Source organism: Miniopterus natalensis, chromosome 3, assembly GCF_054644295.1.
Source record: "Miniopterus natalensis isolate mMinNat1 chromosome 3, mMinNat1.hap1, whole genome shotgun sequence".
NCBI classification, from domain to species: domain Eukaryota; kingdom Metazoa; phylum Chordata; class Mammalia; order Chiroptera; family Miniopteridae; genus Miniopterus; species Miniopterus natalensis.
In genome coordinates, this window is record NC_142083.1 from 79,698,987 (window position 1) to 79,711,251 (window position 12,265).

The 12,265-nt window shown below is 43.6% G+C and overlaps 1 protein-coding gene across 1 annotated transcript in view; it reads left to right on the forward strand.

Moving 5' to 3' along the window:
- The window catches only part of GALNT17 (polypeptide N-acetylgalactosaminyltransferase 17), a 386,942-nt gene that overhangs the window by 134,233 nt on the left and 240,444 nt on the right, over nt 1–12,265 (forward strand). Inside the window, exon 2 of the mRNA XM_016225135.2 lies at nt 12,074–12,257. Coding sequence (XP_016080621.1) covers nt 12,074–12,257 — 184 coding nt within the window. The remainder of the gene's footprint in view (nt 1–12,073; nt 12,258–12,265) is intronic.

Genomic DNA, 12,265 nt, shown 5'->3' on the forward strand with positions numbered 1-12,265 from the left:
AGCTTCGTTTATGTATTTTTCTCTCTCAGGGTAATTATTTTAACATAATGATCCTTCGAATAGAAGCAACTCCACATTTCTGGCTCTCTTCACAGCAGATTCCTTGGAAGTGTTGCCTGTACCTGCTGCTTCATTTCCTCACCTCTTCTCTCTCCCCATCTTTTTAAAAAATTGATTTGAGACAGAGAGAGAGAAACATTGATTTATCGATTTGTTGTTCCACTATTAATGCATTCATTGGTTGATTCTTGTATGTGCCCTGCCTGGGGATCAACCCCGCAACTCGGTGTGTCTGGCCGACACTCTAACCAACTGCGCTATTGGCCGGGGCCTCTCACCTCTTCTTTCTTAAACCTATTCCGGGCTTTTGTTCCCTGAAATTTGTCCTCCAAAATTTACTGGTGCCTCAGCCTTACCGAGTCCAAGGGGAAGTTCTTGGATTCTGACATGTCCAGGGTTTCCGTGTACATTCCTCTGCGATCTTTTCTGGGCTGTTCTCTTTGTGGCCCCCCTTTCTGTTGGAGTGTGTATCTCTGTTGCCCAGGTTACTCCTCAAGAAATATGTCTTTAAATTCCCTTTAGACACTGGTGAATTCCAATTAATATCTCCAAGCCTGACCTCATCCCATATGGTGTGCTTGACACTCCCATTTAGATGTCTCAGGGGCATCTCTCATTTAACTGTCCCAACCAAACTCTTGATTCCGTGTCACACCCACTCGTATTCAAAACCTTTTCCTCCCCCATTTCTCCATCTTACAAATGGCACCAATGGTCACCATTCTTCCTTGCTCGGGTCAAAATTATAAAAGTAAGCTATTCTTGCGAGTCTTCTTCCTGTCGCGTGTCTTCAGATGAGCTGACCTGGACTGAGCTTAGCTGGGCTTGGTTCTGAGCTACAGATCGGCTCCCAGTGGCATCCTCATTGGACCAGTGGGCCACCCAAAGCATGTTGCTGTGATGGTGCTGCAATGAAGAGGCCCAGACCAACAGTGCAAGCACATTGCAAGCCTCTGCTCATGTCACAGCCACTGTGAATCTCATAGCCAAGCCCAAAGTGACGGGTGGGAAGAACACTGCCCAGCACAGTGGTCACACCCATCATCGGTTGAGTGGGGATGTGTGCCCTTGCTAGGGATGTGGAGGCAGAAAGTATGTATTTACTGAACAGAAATCTCATGTACCCCCCTTAGAGAAGAGCTTAAAGGAGGACATTTACTTATGAATAATGGGGTCTTGTCAGCAAGAACTTTTTGGGAGGAACTGGATGTTTGCTTTTTAAACTTTTGGTGCTTCTGAATAGCTCTGTGAGAGTAGGGATGTTATTGTTTCCAGGTTGTAATAAGTAATTCGGGACGGTCATGATGGTGTGGAAGGAGGGTGATACTGATGATTTTGGGGGCTGAAGGAGGCAAAACATTTTCCAACAATGGTTCATTTTTGTTTTGTCTGATTCTGTCTTATCTCTCTTCTGACTTCATAACTTACCCTCTATGACATGACATGGTTGTTGTCACTCTAAATCTACAGATCGTATGATATTTAAAAATTATGCTTTTTGCAGAATTTGATGAAGGTTAGTGTTGCTAACCTCACTGCCCTCTTTCCCTCCTCTTTAACCAGTCTCATCAACCCTTCCATTAGGCATAAAATCCTAGTAAGAGGGTTTAGGGCATGAGAAAGGAGGGGTGGAAATTTCCTCTGAGAGCTACTGGGGCTGGCAGGTGCTGAGTGGACGTGGCCTCGGCCTGGTCTGCAGCGTCTGGCACATTTGACACAGCACATTTCTTAGGTCTCAGCAGGGGCTTCCTTCCATTCAATGTATTTCCCACCTGGCTCCAGGTCAGCTTTTAACCCCTTGTGTGGTTTTATAAGTGGTGTGGGGCTAAATGACACAATTAGCCTGTACAGCCAGCGTCTTTATCCATCTGGTCCAAGCCACCCTGACGATGGCCAAACTCTTCTTTGTTTTGTTAGAAATATTCTTTTCACCTCCACACTCAGGTGTATGCATCAGCTGGGGGGGGGGGGGGGGGGGGGCAGGGCAGAGCTCGGTGTTGATTACTTCCACGCAGAGGGATGTGCATGCCGGTGTTCCTTTGGCTCTGAGAGTGGCCTTTTGACCCTGCTCCTGAAGCCACCTGCTTAGCAACCCAGGTTCTAAATCCACCTCTGACCATCTTTAGTGACCTTAGGGACATTCTTTGTCCTTGTTGGGCCTCCCTTTTCTCATCTGCTGAAAGTGGCTGGGGCTACTCTGAGAAACAAGTTAAATAATTTTTGTAAGAAGATTCTAGGAAGTATAAAGTTAATAATATAAGGCATGTCATTTTGAATAAATCCGCAATTTGAAAATTTATAGACAACTTATTCCACAGGCACTTCAAGTACATAACAGTGATTCATATCTCTTGGAGCTACTAATGCTGCATGAACAGTTTGGTTAATGGGCAAAAGTGTATTTCCAGTATTCTGGGCTGTGGGGGAGTACAAGTCCAGAGACCGATTAGTCATTGTTGGGTCTTCTAGGACAGAATTCTGCAGTGAATGACCATGTGTTTTGGACTAAATGTTTATATTCCCACTCAGATTTATATGTTGCAGCCCTAATCACCATTGTGATAGTATTAGGAGATGAGGCCTTTGGGAGGTAATTAGGCATGGATGAGGTTATGAGGGTGGGGCTCCATGATGGGATTCGTGCCCTGATAAAAGGAGGAAGAGACACCCAAGCTTGCTCTTTCTCCACCATGTGAGAGAAGTCAGCTGTGTGCAACCCAGGGGGAGGGCCCTCACTAAGAATCAGATTTGCCAGCTCCTTGTTTTTGAGTCCAAAAACTTGAGTCCGGACTCTAGAACTGTGAGAAATAAATGTTCGTTGTTTAAACCACTTGGTCTATGGTATTTTGTTATTGTAGCCTGAACAGACTAAGAAATCGTGGAAAATTTGAAAACATGATCATATAAAGGTGGTTGAAAGAGCGATTATGTTTAGCTTAGAAAAAAGAAGATATGAGGACAGGTCATGATAATGTCTTATAATATTTGAAGATTACGTGGAAATGTAATTATATGCATATTAATTCAGACAAGAGAAGTACAATCACTGTGTAAAAGAGACTGAGCTACACATTTTTGAAAGTTTAGCTATCTGAGCTGTAAATCAGGAATGCCCTGCTCTGCAAGGTGGTGAGCTCTTTATTCTGGGAAGAACACAACACAAACTGGGTGGCCCTCTCTCTGGAATTCCTGCACCGGATCCAAGAGGTCCAGCCAGTTGACTTCTCCTTCCTTCCAACTCAGGATTCTAAGTTCGACCCCAGATGTACTATTGGTCTTAGACTTAGAGAACAATTTATTCAGTTCTCTTTCACCAAGTGGAACTCGTACAACTTCATTCAAAATATTAAGACCGACATAACCTTTGGATTGCCTGGAAACACCAAGGATACAAGGACAGAGAATGTCAAAATCATCCTAATGTAGACGTCAACAAATGTCAAGATCGTTGTGCTAATATGCGAACTGGGGAATCAATAATGATATGACCTGAGTTCATGAAGCAATGCTTACCAACCTCGGATGTCTCCAGGAGGTTTTTGTGTCAACATTGGAACACGATAATATATTTGGCAAGCTCAGCTGCTAATGCACTCATTCGCTGATTTTTTTCACTTATACACTCACTTTGCTCATTCAGCCATTCATTCATGGTACAACATGTATGAGGTGTTTCCTATGTGCCAGACCATGTATAAGACACAAAGATGTCTTCTTGTTCACAGAGGCCTGTTCTCTGGTAAGTGAACAGTCAAGGATACATGTAATATGATATGAGCAATGCTGAGGCTGAGATTTCCACCCAGGAGCAGCATCTAACTTTCTGGGTAGGGTTGTATTCAGAAAGGGTGTGCAGCCTGGCCCGGCGTGGCTCAGTGGTTGAGCATTGACCTAGGATCCAGGCGATCGGGGTTCGATTCCCGGTCAGGGCACATGCCCGGGTTGCGGGTTGCAGCCAATCAATGACTTTCTCATCATTGATGTTTCTGTCTTCTGTCTCTCCCTCTCCTTTCCTCTCTCTGAAATCAATAAAGATATATTAAAAAAAACAAACAAAACAAAACAAAACAGAAAGGGTGTGCAAGGTTGTGGTGAGTAGAAAGGATGACTGGCAGCTGCACTGAGGGGCAGCGGCTCTAGAAGCATCAGAAGAGAGTGTGGGTCTCTAAAACAGAGGATGCTGCAGAGGGGAAGGAAGAGGCTGAGGCTGGGCAAGGAGTCAACTAATGCGCAGCTTCGCATATTGCATGGAGATTTTTGGATTTTTCTTCCATAAGCAGCAAGAATGCACTGATGAACTTTAAGCAAGCAGCGATCAGATTTGCATGTGAGAAAGCTCACTCTGAAGATGATGTTAGCAGTCGACTGCAATAACTTAAGGAAGAGATGACTTGAGCTTGAATCCAGGTGGTGGCAGAAGTGATGGAGAGGAGGGGAGGGATAGAGTCACAAGATATGTAAGAACTAGCACCAAGGGTCATTTGAGTAATAACTTTAAAAATATTATATATAGCTCTAGCCGGTTTGGCTCAGTGGTTAAACCGTAGGCCCATGGACTGAAGGGTCTTGGGTTCAGTTCCAGTCAAGAGCATGTACCTCAGTTGCAGGCTCGATCCCCAGCCTCAGGGCATGCAGGAAGCAACCAATTGAGGTGTCTCTCTCACATCAATGTTTTTTTCTCTCTCTCTTCCTCTCTCCCCCTTCCACTTCCTCTGAAAAGCAATGGAAAAAATATACTCTGGTGAGGATAAAAAAATATATAAATTATATATTATGTGTATACACACACACACACACGTACATATATATGAATTAAGTGAATTTAAATATATATATTTAGGACAAATATATAGTTAACATATGTTTAACATAAATATTGTATATATGATATATATTATAATGAAAGTGCTTAGTATAGGGCTTTGTATCTGGTGAACATTTATCAGTTTAACTAATTATCACTAACATTTGTATCCATAATGGTGCATCCTCTCCCTGTTTCAGCAATATTTATGGACTAGCTTTTCAGTCCTATTGATCTGCCTGTCATTTCCTGTTTCATTATCTCACTATCTTTATTATTAGAGCTTTTCGGTATGTTTTACTAGCTGGTAGGGTAAGTCCCTTATGACCCCTCTTCAAGTGTTTCTCAGATGTCTTATTTATCTCTATTATCAGGCTGGCTTCCTCGGAAAGGCTCCTCACTCTTCCAGGCAGACCTGGAGGTTGGCCAGGAATAAACCTGGAATTATTGCTTGCTAATAAGCTTATGGCTCTGATGTCCTGATTGTCTATAACTTTCATCAACTCCCAAGTGCTTTAGCATTGTGGGATGTCCCTGAAACTCTGGGGCCTTCAGGAAGAGTCAGGGCTCTCTGCAGAGGCCACCTAACGGACTCTCTGGCTCTGGGTGGGTGGGTGGGTGTGTGTGTGTGTGTGTGTGTGTGTGTGTGTGTGTGGTTTTCCCCACACTGGGCTGTGGCTGCTGTGAGGATGGGGAGCTTCCTGAGTTGACAAGGTGGCCTCAGGTTGCATTTGTGCAGTCTCTATCTCTTCTGGAATTTGTGCATCTATTGTGAGTACCATATCGATTTCTGCAAGAGTAACGCCCGCTATCTCTTAACTCACCCATTTCAACTGTGACCCTGGGAAAACTTATGTCCTTAGTTGCGGGAAGAGAGGTGGGAAGGCAGCTCAGAGCTGATTTAGAACCTTAGCTCTTTACTTTTGCCACCACTGTGGAGCCTCCATAGCTCTGGCCCAACCGAAGAGAGACATGGGTAGATGAGTGACTCTCGCTGAGTGGGTGTCAGACATGTGCACCTCCTGATCCCCGGGCTCCATGTGACACAGAGCTGCTCCATCAGCCACATGAGATGTGCAGAGATTAGGTGTTGACTCCATTGCACTAAGAGGGAATTTATAAAATTTCAAAAGTTTAGGTTCTTTTTGTTACTTAACATTTGGAAAATTGGATGACTGAGGAAAAAAATAGAGCCTCACCTCCCAGCATATATGTAAAATCCCCTCTCTATCACCATGCCACTACATTAATTGCTTTATGTCCTAACCTAATATTGGGGAGGGCAACTCGTCATGTTCATTCTTTTACAAAAAAAAAATGTTTATGTTTTGTCACCTCTATGTTTTTCTGGGTTAATTTTAGAATCTTTTCTTAAGTTAAAAAAAAAAAATCCCATTTGGAGTTACATTAAACCTGTACATACCATTGTTTCATTCAATGTCATTTTGTTATAACGTTGATGAAATGCCATAGGAAATTAATTCTTGTTTATTTCAATTAGCCTGTGGTAAAATTGGTTTTGTTATATGTTATTTCCCTTAAAGTCACAGAACTTACCTCTGACGTTAAGTGAGGACTAACTGTACATTATAAAGGAGAAATTGTATCATAACATTTCATTTTTTAATTCTAAAGCATGTCTTCCTCTACCAATTTATATATGCCTCATTGTATTCCACTTAGTTAAGTTTTATAATTCTCTGTCTATGGTTAAAGTTATTTATTTCTAGGTATATTGCAATATTTGTTGCCTTTGGAAATACACACACACACACACACACACACACACTGCATTCTGTACTCTAGTTGGTTATGGCTGGGATACAAAACACTATTAACCCGTGAGCCCCTGCATGCAGCTGCACAGGCATCCGGCTTTTTCAGCACCCTGGAAGCGCCATCCCCAGGATCCCCCGGCCCATTCCACTGCCAAGTCAAATGGCCTTTTCTAGGCTTGCTTTGTTGTGACATTCATCAGTGCAGACTCTCTTCTTTATGAACATAAATATACTATATGTCATCATACCCCTTCTCTTCTCCTAGTAGATGTTTTTTTCATGGATTTTTAATTTTCTTTCTCGACATCACTTTATAACAAATGGCCCCAAATTCAATCTCCAGATCTTATTTCTAGTCATCTATATACTCACAGTTTTTAAGACATTTTAATGTGTCAGGCACCGGTGACCACATCCCTGCCCTTAAGGAGAATACCTAGAAGTCTTCCCATGGGGATAGGTTAGATGTTGTATCTGTCAGGATCTCAGCAGGAAACAGATGGCACACTCAGAAGGGGTTTAGCAAAATATTTACAAAGGTTTTGGGCAGAGTTCAAGGAAATCAGCAAGGAATGACAAGGGATGGTGAATTACCCTAGGGCTGGCAGCAGAGGAGGAAGGGAAGTAGTTGCCAGGCCAAGGGCTGACAGTGTCAAAGGAGGGAGCAGTTGACAGAACCTGGGCTTAGCTGTGACCCTGGGTGAACCCGGGGAGAGGGGCGCCTGATGGCAGCTGGGGCGTGGAAGAATGCAGCCGCCACCAAACCACTGCCAGGGAGGAGGGAGCTGGGGGAATAAACACCCCAACCCCTCTCTCCTTCTGTCTGTCAGTCTCTTCAAGGTGTCACCTGTTGGTTGAACCCAGCACAAAGCAAGGGAACCTCGATGCTGTCTGTTCAGATCTCTCCTTGGGCATGCAGTGGGGGAAAAGGTGGAGCGTGGATATAGAGAGAAACATGAAGACTATTCAGTGAAGATGCAATGGGATGGCCTCAATTTATTTTTCCTCCCTTTATCTTCAATTTCTTGTCTTATAATACCCCTTGACTCTGCAGTCTTCAGCTAAAAGAACTCAGAAGGCAGTGCCTGGTGTAGAAGAAGGGAATCGGGAGTCCTCCAGGCCTGGCGCCAGGCAGCCATTCTCTCACCTCTTTCCCTCTCTGCTGCTTCTCGCCTCTGCCTACTGTGACTTCTTGCCTACAAGTGCATGTGGTCTGCAGCGGCTGCAACAGCTTCTGGCCCAAGAGCAAAGGGCGCTTTCAGAAAAGAAGGCTCCCTGGTTCATGAGTCGTCCCAGCCTGCTCCAGGGGCAGCTTTTCCCAGCAAAGTGAAGACCAACTTGAGCCTTGTTGTGAACCTGAACTCTTATTTATCTTTGCCAACAGTTTTTTGGACCTGCTAAGTAAACACGCTAAAATGCCAGTGAAAATTTTTGCTGCTTTGTTGAACCTTTCTGGCAGATTAAATTGGGGGGAAAATGGGAGTACATAGACCACAAAACATATAATTCATAGTTGTCACATGCACTGTGAGGAATGATCTTTTTGAGGCTGCTAAGTGGGTGCCTTTCCTAATAAAGGAAATAATGACATAGGAAGGGAAAAAGAAATCTCACAGGGAACCATCATTCCCTGTGTGCCCTTGGTGGGAAGCACGCATTCCTCATCTTCATTCCTATGCCCATTTATAATAAATTTTCTCTCTGGCCTCTCTGCCTGCGTCGGAAAGGCTGCCCATGGGGCGTGCTAGGCAAACATCACTGAGATGCATTTAGCTCCGAGGTGGCATTTAATGACTTGGGATTGGAAGTCATCTCTTTAGACTGGACAAAAGAAATGCTGTTATATCAAGGGGAGAAAAAGACCTGCCGAAAATCACACAGATGAAATAAGAGGAGAATCAGATGTTTTCCACAGAAGCTGCTGAGTTAAGTTGGAGGTTAGTTCTGCTCTGTTCCAATAGTTTCCTCCTTGGCTTCTGGACTCCATGCTGGCAGGAAAACCACAGAAGGCTGAGTTTGTGGCCTATGAGTAAAGGAAGCAAGTACTGGGGCAGGAAGAGGGAAACCCAGTGTAAATGAACAGAAGTACACAAACCAAGGAGAAAAACCCAGTCAGTGGTCTCTTCATCGTCTTGTTTTATTACTATGTAATGGTTCATAGATTGTAGGTATCACATATGGGTCAAGTAATAATTATTTCATGGATACTAGCCACCTCCACCTCCCAGCTTTATAATGGAGCACTTTTCTTTGTGTGTCCCTCCCCAGTCATCATGCACTCTCTTTTTTGTGGATGTTTCTAGTTTCACTACATAAGTCTATATATCTAAACTCTATTTTGATTAGTTCTTGAAACTTTGTGTAAATAGAATTATATGCATTTTCGATGCTTAGTTTTTGCTTTACATTGAGTCTGTGATATTTATCCATTTATCTGCAAGCCATTTGTTTTCATTGCTGTATAGTATTCTCTTTATGAGCTTATCAGTATGAATTTACCATTCTTCATCAGGTGTTCAATGCTGGGTTGTTCTTTGCTACAGAATTTTCAGGATAGAACATTGGTGATGAGGGTTGGAAGGAACATCCTATTCTGTCTCCATTACCTTTGGATGGTCAAATAATTAATCCTGAGCCTCCATTTCTTCATCTCTAAAGTGTTCATGGTCATATCCACCCTGCACATCTAATAGAAAAATGGATATAAAAGCATTGGAAACAACAAAAGCCTAAACAGTCCTCATCACTGGGTGGAGAGAGAGGGGTCTAATGGATCTATGAAGACAAGTAGGAAGCGTAACCCCTGGGCCCATAATGAGATGTTTCTGTAATTCTTTAAGTCTCAGTTCCTTGAAGGCTTGAGCTTCCAATGTAGCTTTGATGACAGAACATGCAAATAGATCAGAGAAGAAATAAGCTTTGAAGTATGCAATTCTTACCCTAGATATGGTAGACGTGGACATGAGGAGTCAGAGAACACTTCCTGAGAGATGTCTACCTTTCTCCTTGCTGCTCAGCATTCTCCCCACCCTCCCAACCCCCACCCGTTCTCATGGCTATGGCCCCCTCCGTGCCCATGGCACCAGGTCCATATCTTGGGCCTCCTCTGTCATCTGAACATCCACGCTCAGGTGTTTCAGCCCCCACTGGACATCTGATCTTATGTGAATGTCCCATGGATGCCCCATATTCCACATGTAGAGAATGGAACTCCTCAAACTTTCTTCTGTATCTCCATCCTTGTGAGTGGTTTCACCACCCAGTCCTTCCCAGGCTCTCTCACTTCTCCCCTCTCTTTCACCATTACACGTGCCTGTCTCTTGCCTTGTGATGGTATCTCTTAAATATTTCTCAAATCTCTCCTCTCCTTTTGATCGCCACCACTGCCTTAAAGGGGACCCCTCCCATCCCTTGTCTGGCTGCTGCAAGCACCCCGGAACTGATCTCCTTATCTGTCACCGAGCTCAGGTCTGTCCTTCTTTATAGCTCTAACTATATCCAGAACCCAGGTCACTCCCCATTTCCTCCCTAATCCCCTCAACTTTAAGCATGTACCAATCTACTTTGTGTTTCTAGAGATTTGCATATTCTCTACATTTCATGTAAATAGAATCATACAATTTGTGGTATTGGCTGACTAGCTTTGACTAGCTTTGTTTACTTGGCATAATGTTTTTAAGGTTCATCCATGTTATAGCATTTATCGCTCCTTTATTCTTTTTTACTCCCAAATATCACATTGTATGGATATACCACATTGTGTTTATCCATTCGTCAGTTCATGGACATTTAGTTATATGAATTCTGCCCCTTTGAACATTTATGTGTGAGTTTTTTGTATAGGCATATCTTTTTATTTCTTTTGGATATATATCTAGGAATGGACTTGCTGGGTCATATGGTAATGCCAGTTAGCATTTTGAAGAACTGCCAGACTATTTTCCAAAGTAGCGGCATCATTCTACATCCCCCTAGTAATGTAGTTTTAAAACCCAGCACAGGTGTTTATACTGGGTACGAGAAGTGCTCTTGTAGAATTTCTGAGCATGGTAAAGGTGATGTTCTTGTAATGTTTGTTGCACATCGACGTGGAATGAGAGACTGAAGACCAGGAAGCTGGTAGGAAGTGGTGGAGTAATTGAATTCTCAGTTGATAGTGCCTTTATTGGGATGGTGGCAGGCAGAAAAGATGCCAGGGTTCCCAAAGAACATAGTGGACAGTGGAAAGGATTCTCAGGCAGAAAAATTATGGTCACCTGAGTTTGACTCTGAGATGCTCAACCTTTGCTTTCTGATCTTGATAGCACAGAAAATAAATTTCTGTTTTTAGAGAAGCAGGAAGGGGAATGATACAAGTCTTGCCATTATGTGATAGAGGACTATGTGACCCCGGAGCAGATCTGTTGGCCTTTGCCTGGGCTTGCCTTCCTGGGAGGTTTGGATCCCCCTAGGCTAGGTGGGCTGCCCACTCTGAAGGCCAAGGGAGCTGTTCATGTCTATACTCTAGTCCCTGTTCTTCTTGCCAGTGGCAGCAATGAGACTTTTGTGGATAGAATCTTCTGTGTGTGTGTCTGTGGTATGTGTGTGTATGTGTGTGTACTGAGTAGCTTGGGCATTTTGAAACGGCCAAAGGGAATGAGAGCCCTTAACTACAAAAGTTTTCTAGCTGAGTAAGAAAACCTCCCATAACTCTAGGCTTTAAAAAATTGCACACCAAGCTCTTCATCATATAGTGAAACAATAGTTATAAAGCTGCCACCATCCGGGGAACCTGCAGTTGCTCAGTGAGGCTTGTTACGGGAGCCTCCTACTCCACTTGGCACACTTATCGCCCGTATGGGTTTTTCCCCTCTGTGATTTATTCTCAAAAGCATTTTATATTTCCTTTGCCATTTAGATGAAATTTAAATACAACCATTAGGTAAAGAACCGTGTCAGGCTGTTACACACTTTAAACTCATGATAAAATCAACCTGTATGTCCTTCTCTGTTCAAAGGAAGTAAAAACACCTGCGTTTTGGCAGTTTCCTCTTACCGGCTCTTACCCAGTGTTGGATCGGGTATCTCCTGGTGCAGCTGGCTTTTTTGTAATAGGAGAGAGGAAAACAGGCGTGAACAATAGCCCCAGTTCTGTCCCATTTCCTGTGTCCTCCTTGGTTCCCAATTCTCCCAGTCTCGACACTCTCTTTTATAGACCCCAGTTCTCAAAAAGGGGGAGAATTTAGGTAACAGGGCCTAATCCCCCAACTCACTGTTGCCTTGCCCTTCATCTCAATATAAATGTGTTCAGAGCATCTTCCCAGGACTGATAAAATGAGAACATAATTTTTTCTGTGACAGGTGGAGTTAAAATTTCCAATGAAGCTGCATCTGAGCTTGAACGACATATCCTGTTGTGGTGGATAATTCTCTTTTCCCCTCTTTTTTCTAGGCTTATCCAAATCCCTTGGGCTCATTGAAGGTTATGGCGGGCGGGGCAAAGGGGGCCTTCCTGCCACCCTTTCCCCAGCTGAAGAAGAAAAAGCCAAGGGCCCCCACGAGAAGTATGGCTACAATTCCTACCTCAGTGAGAAAATCTCGCTGGATCGTTCTATTCCGGATTATCGCCCCACCAAGTAAGTTC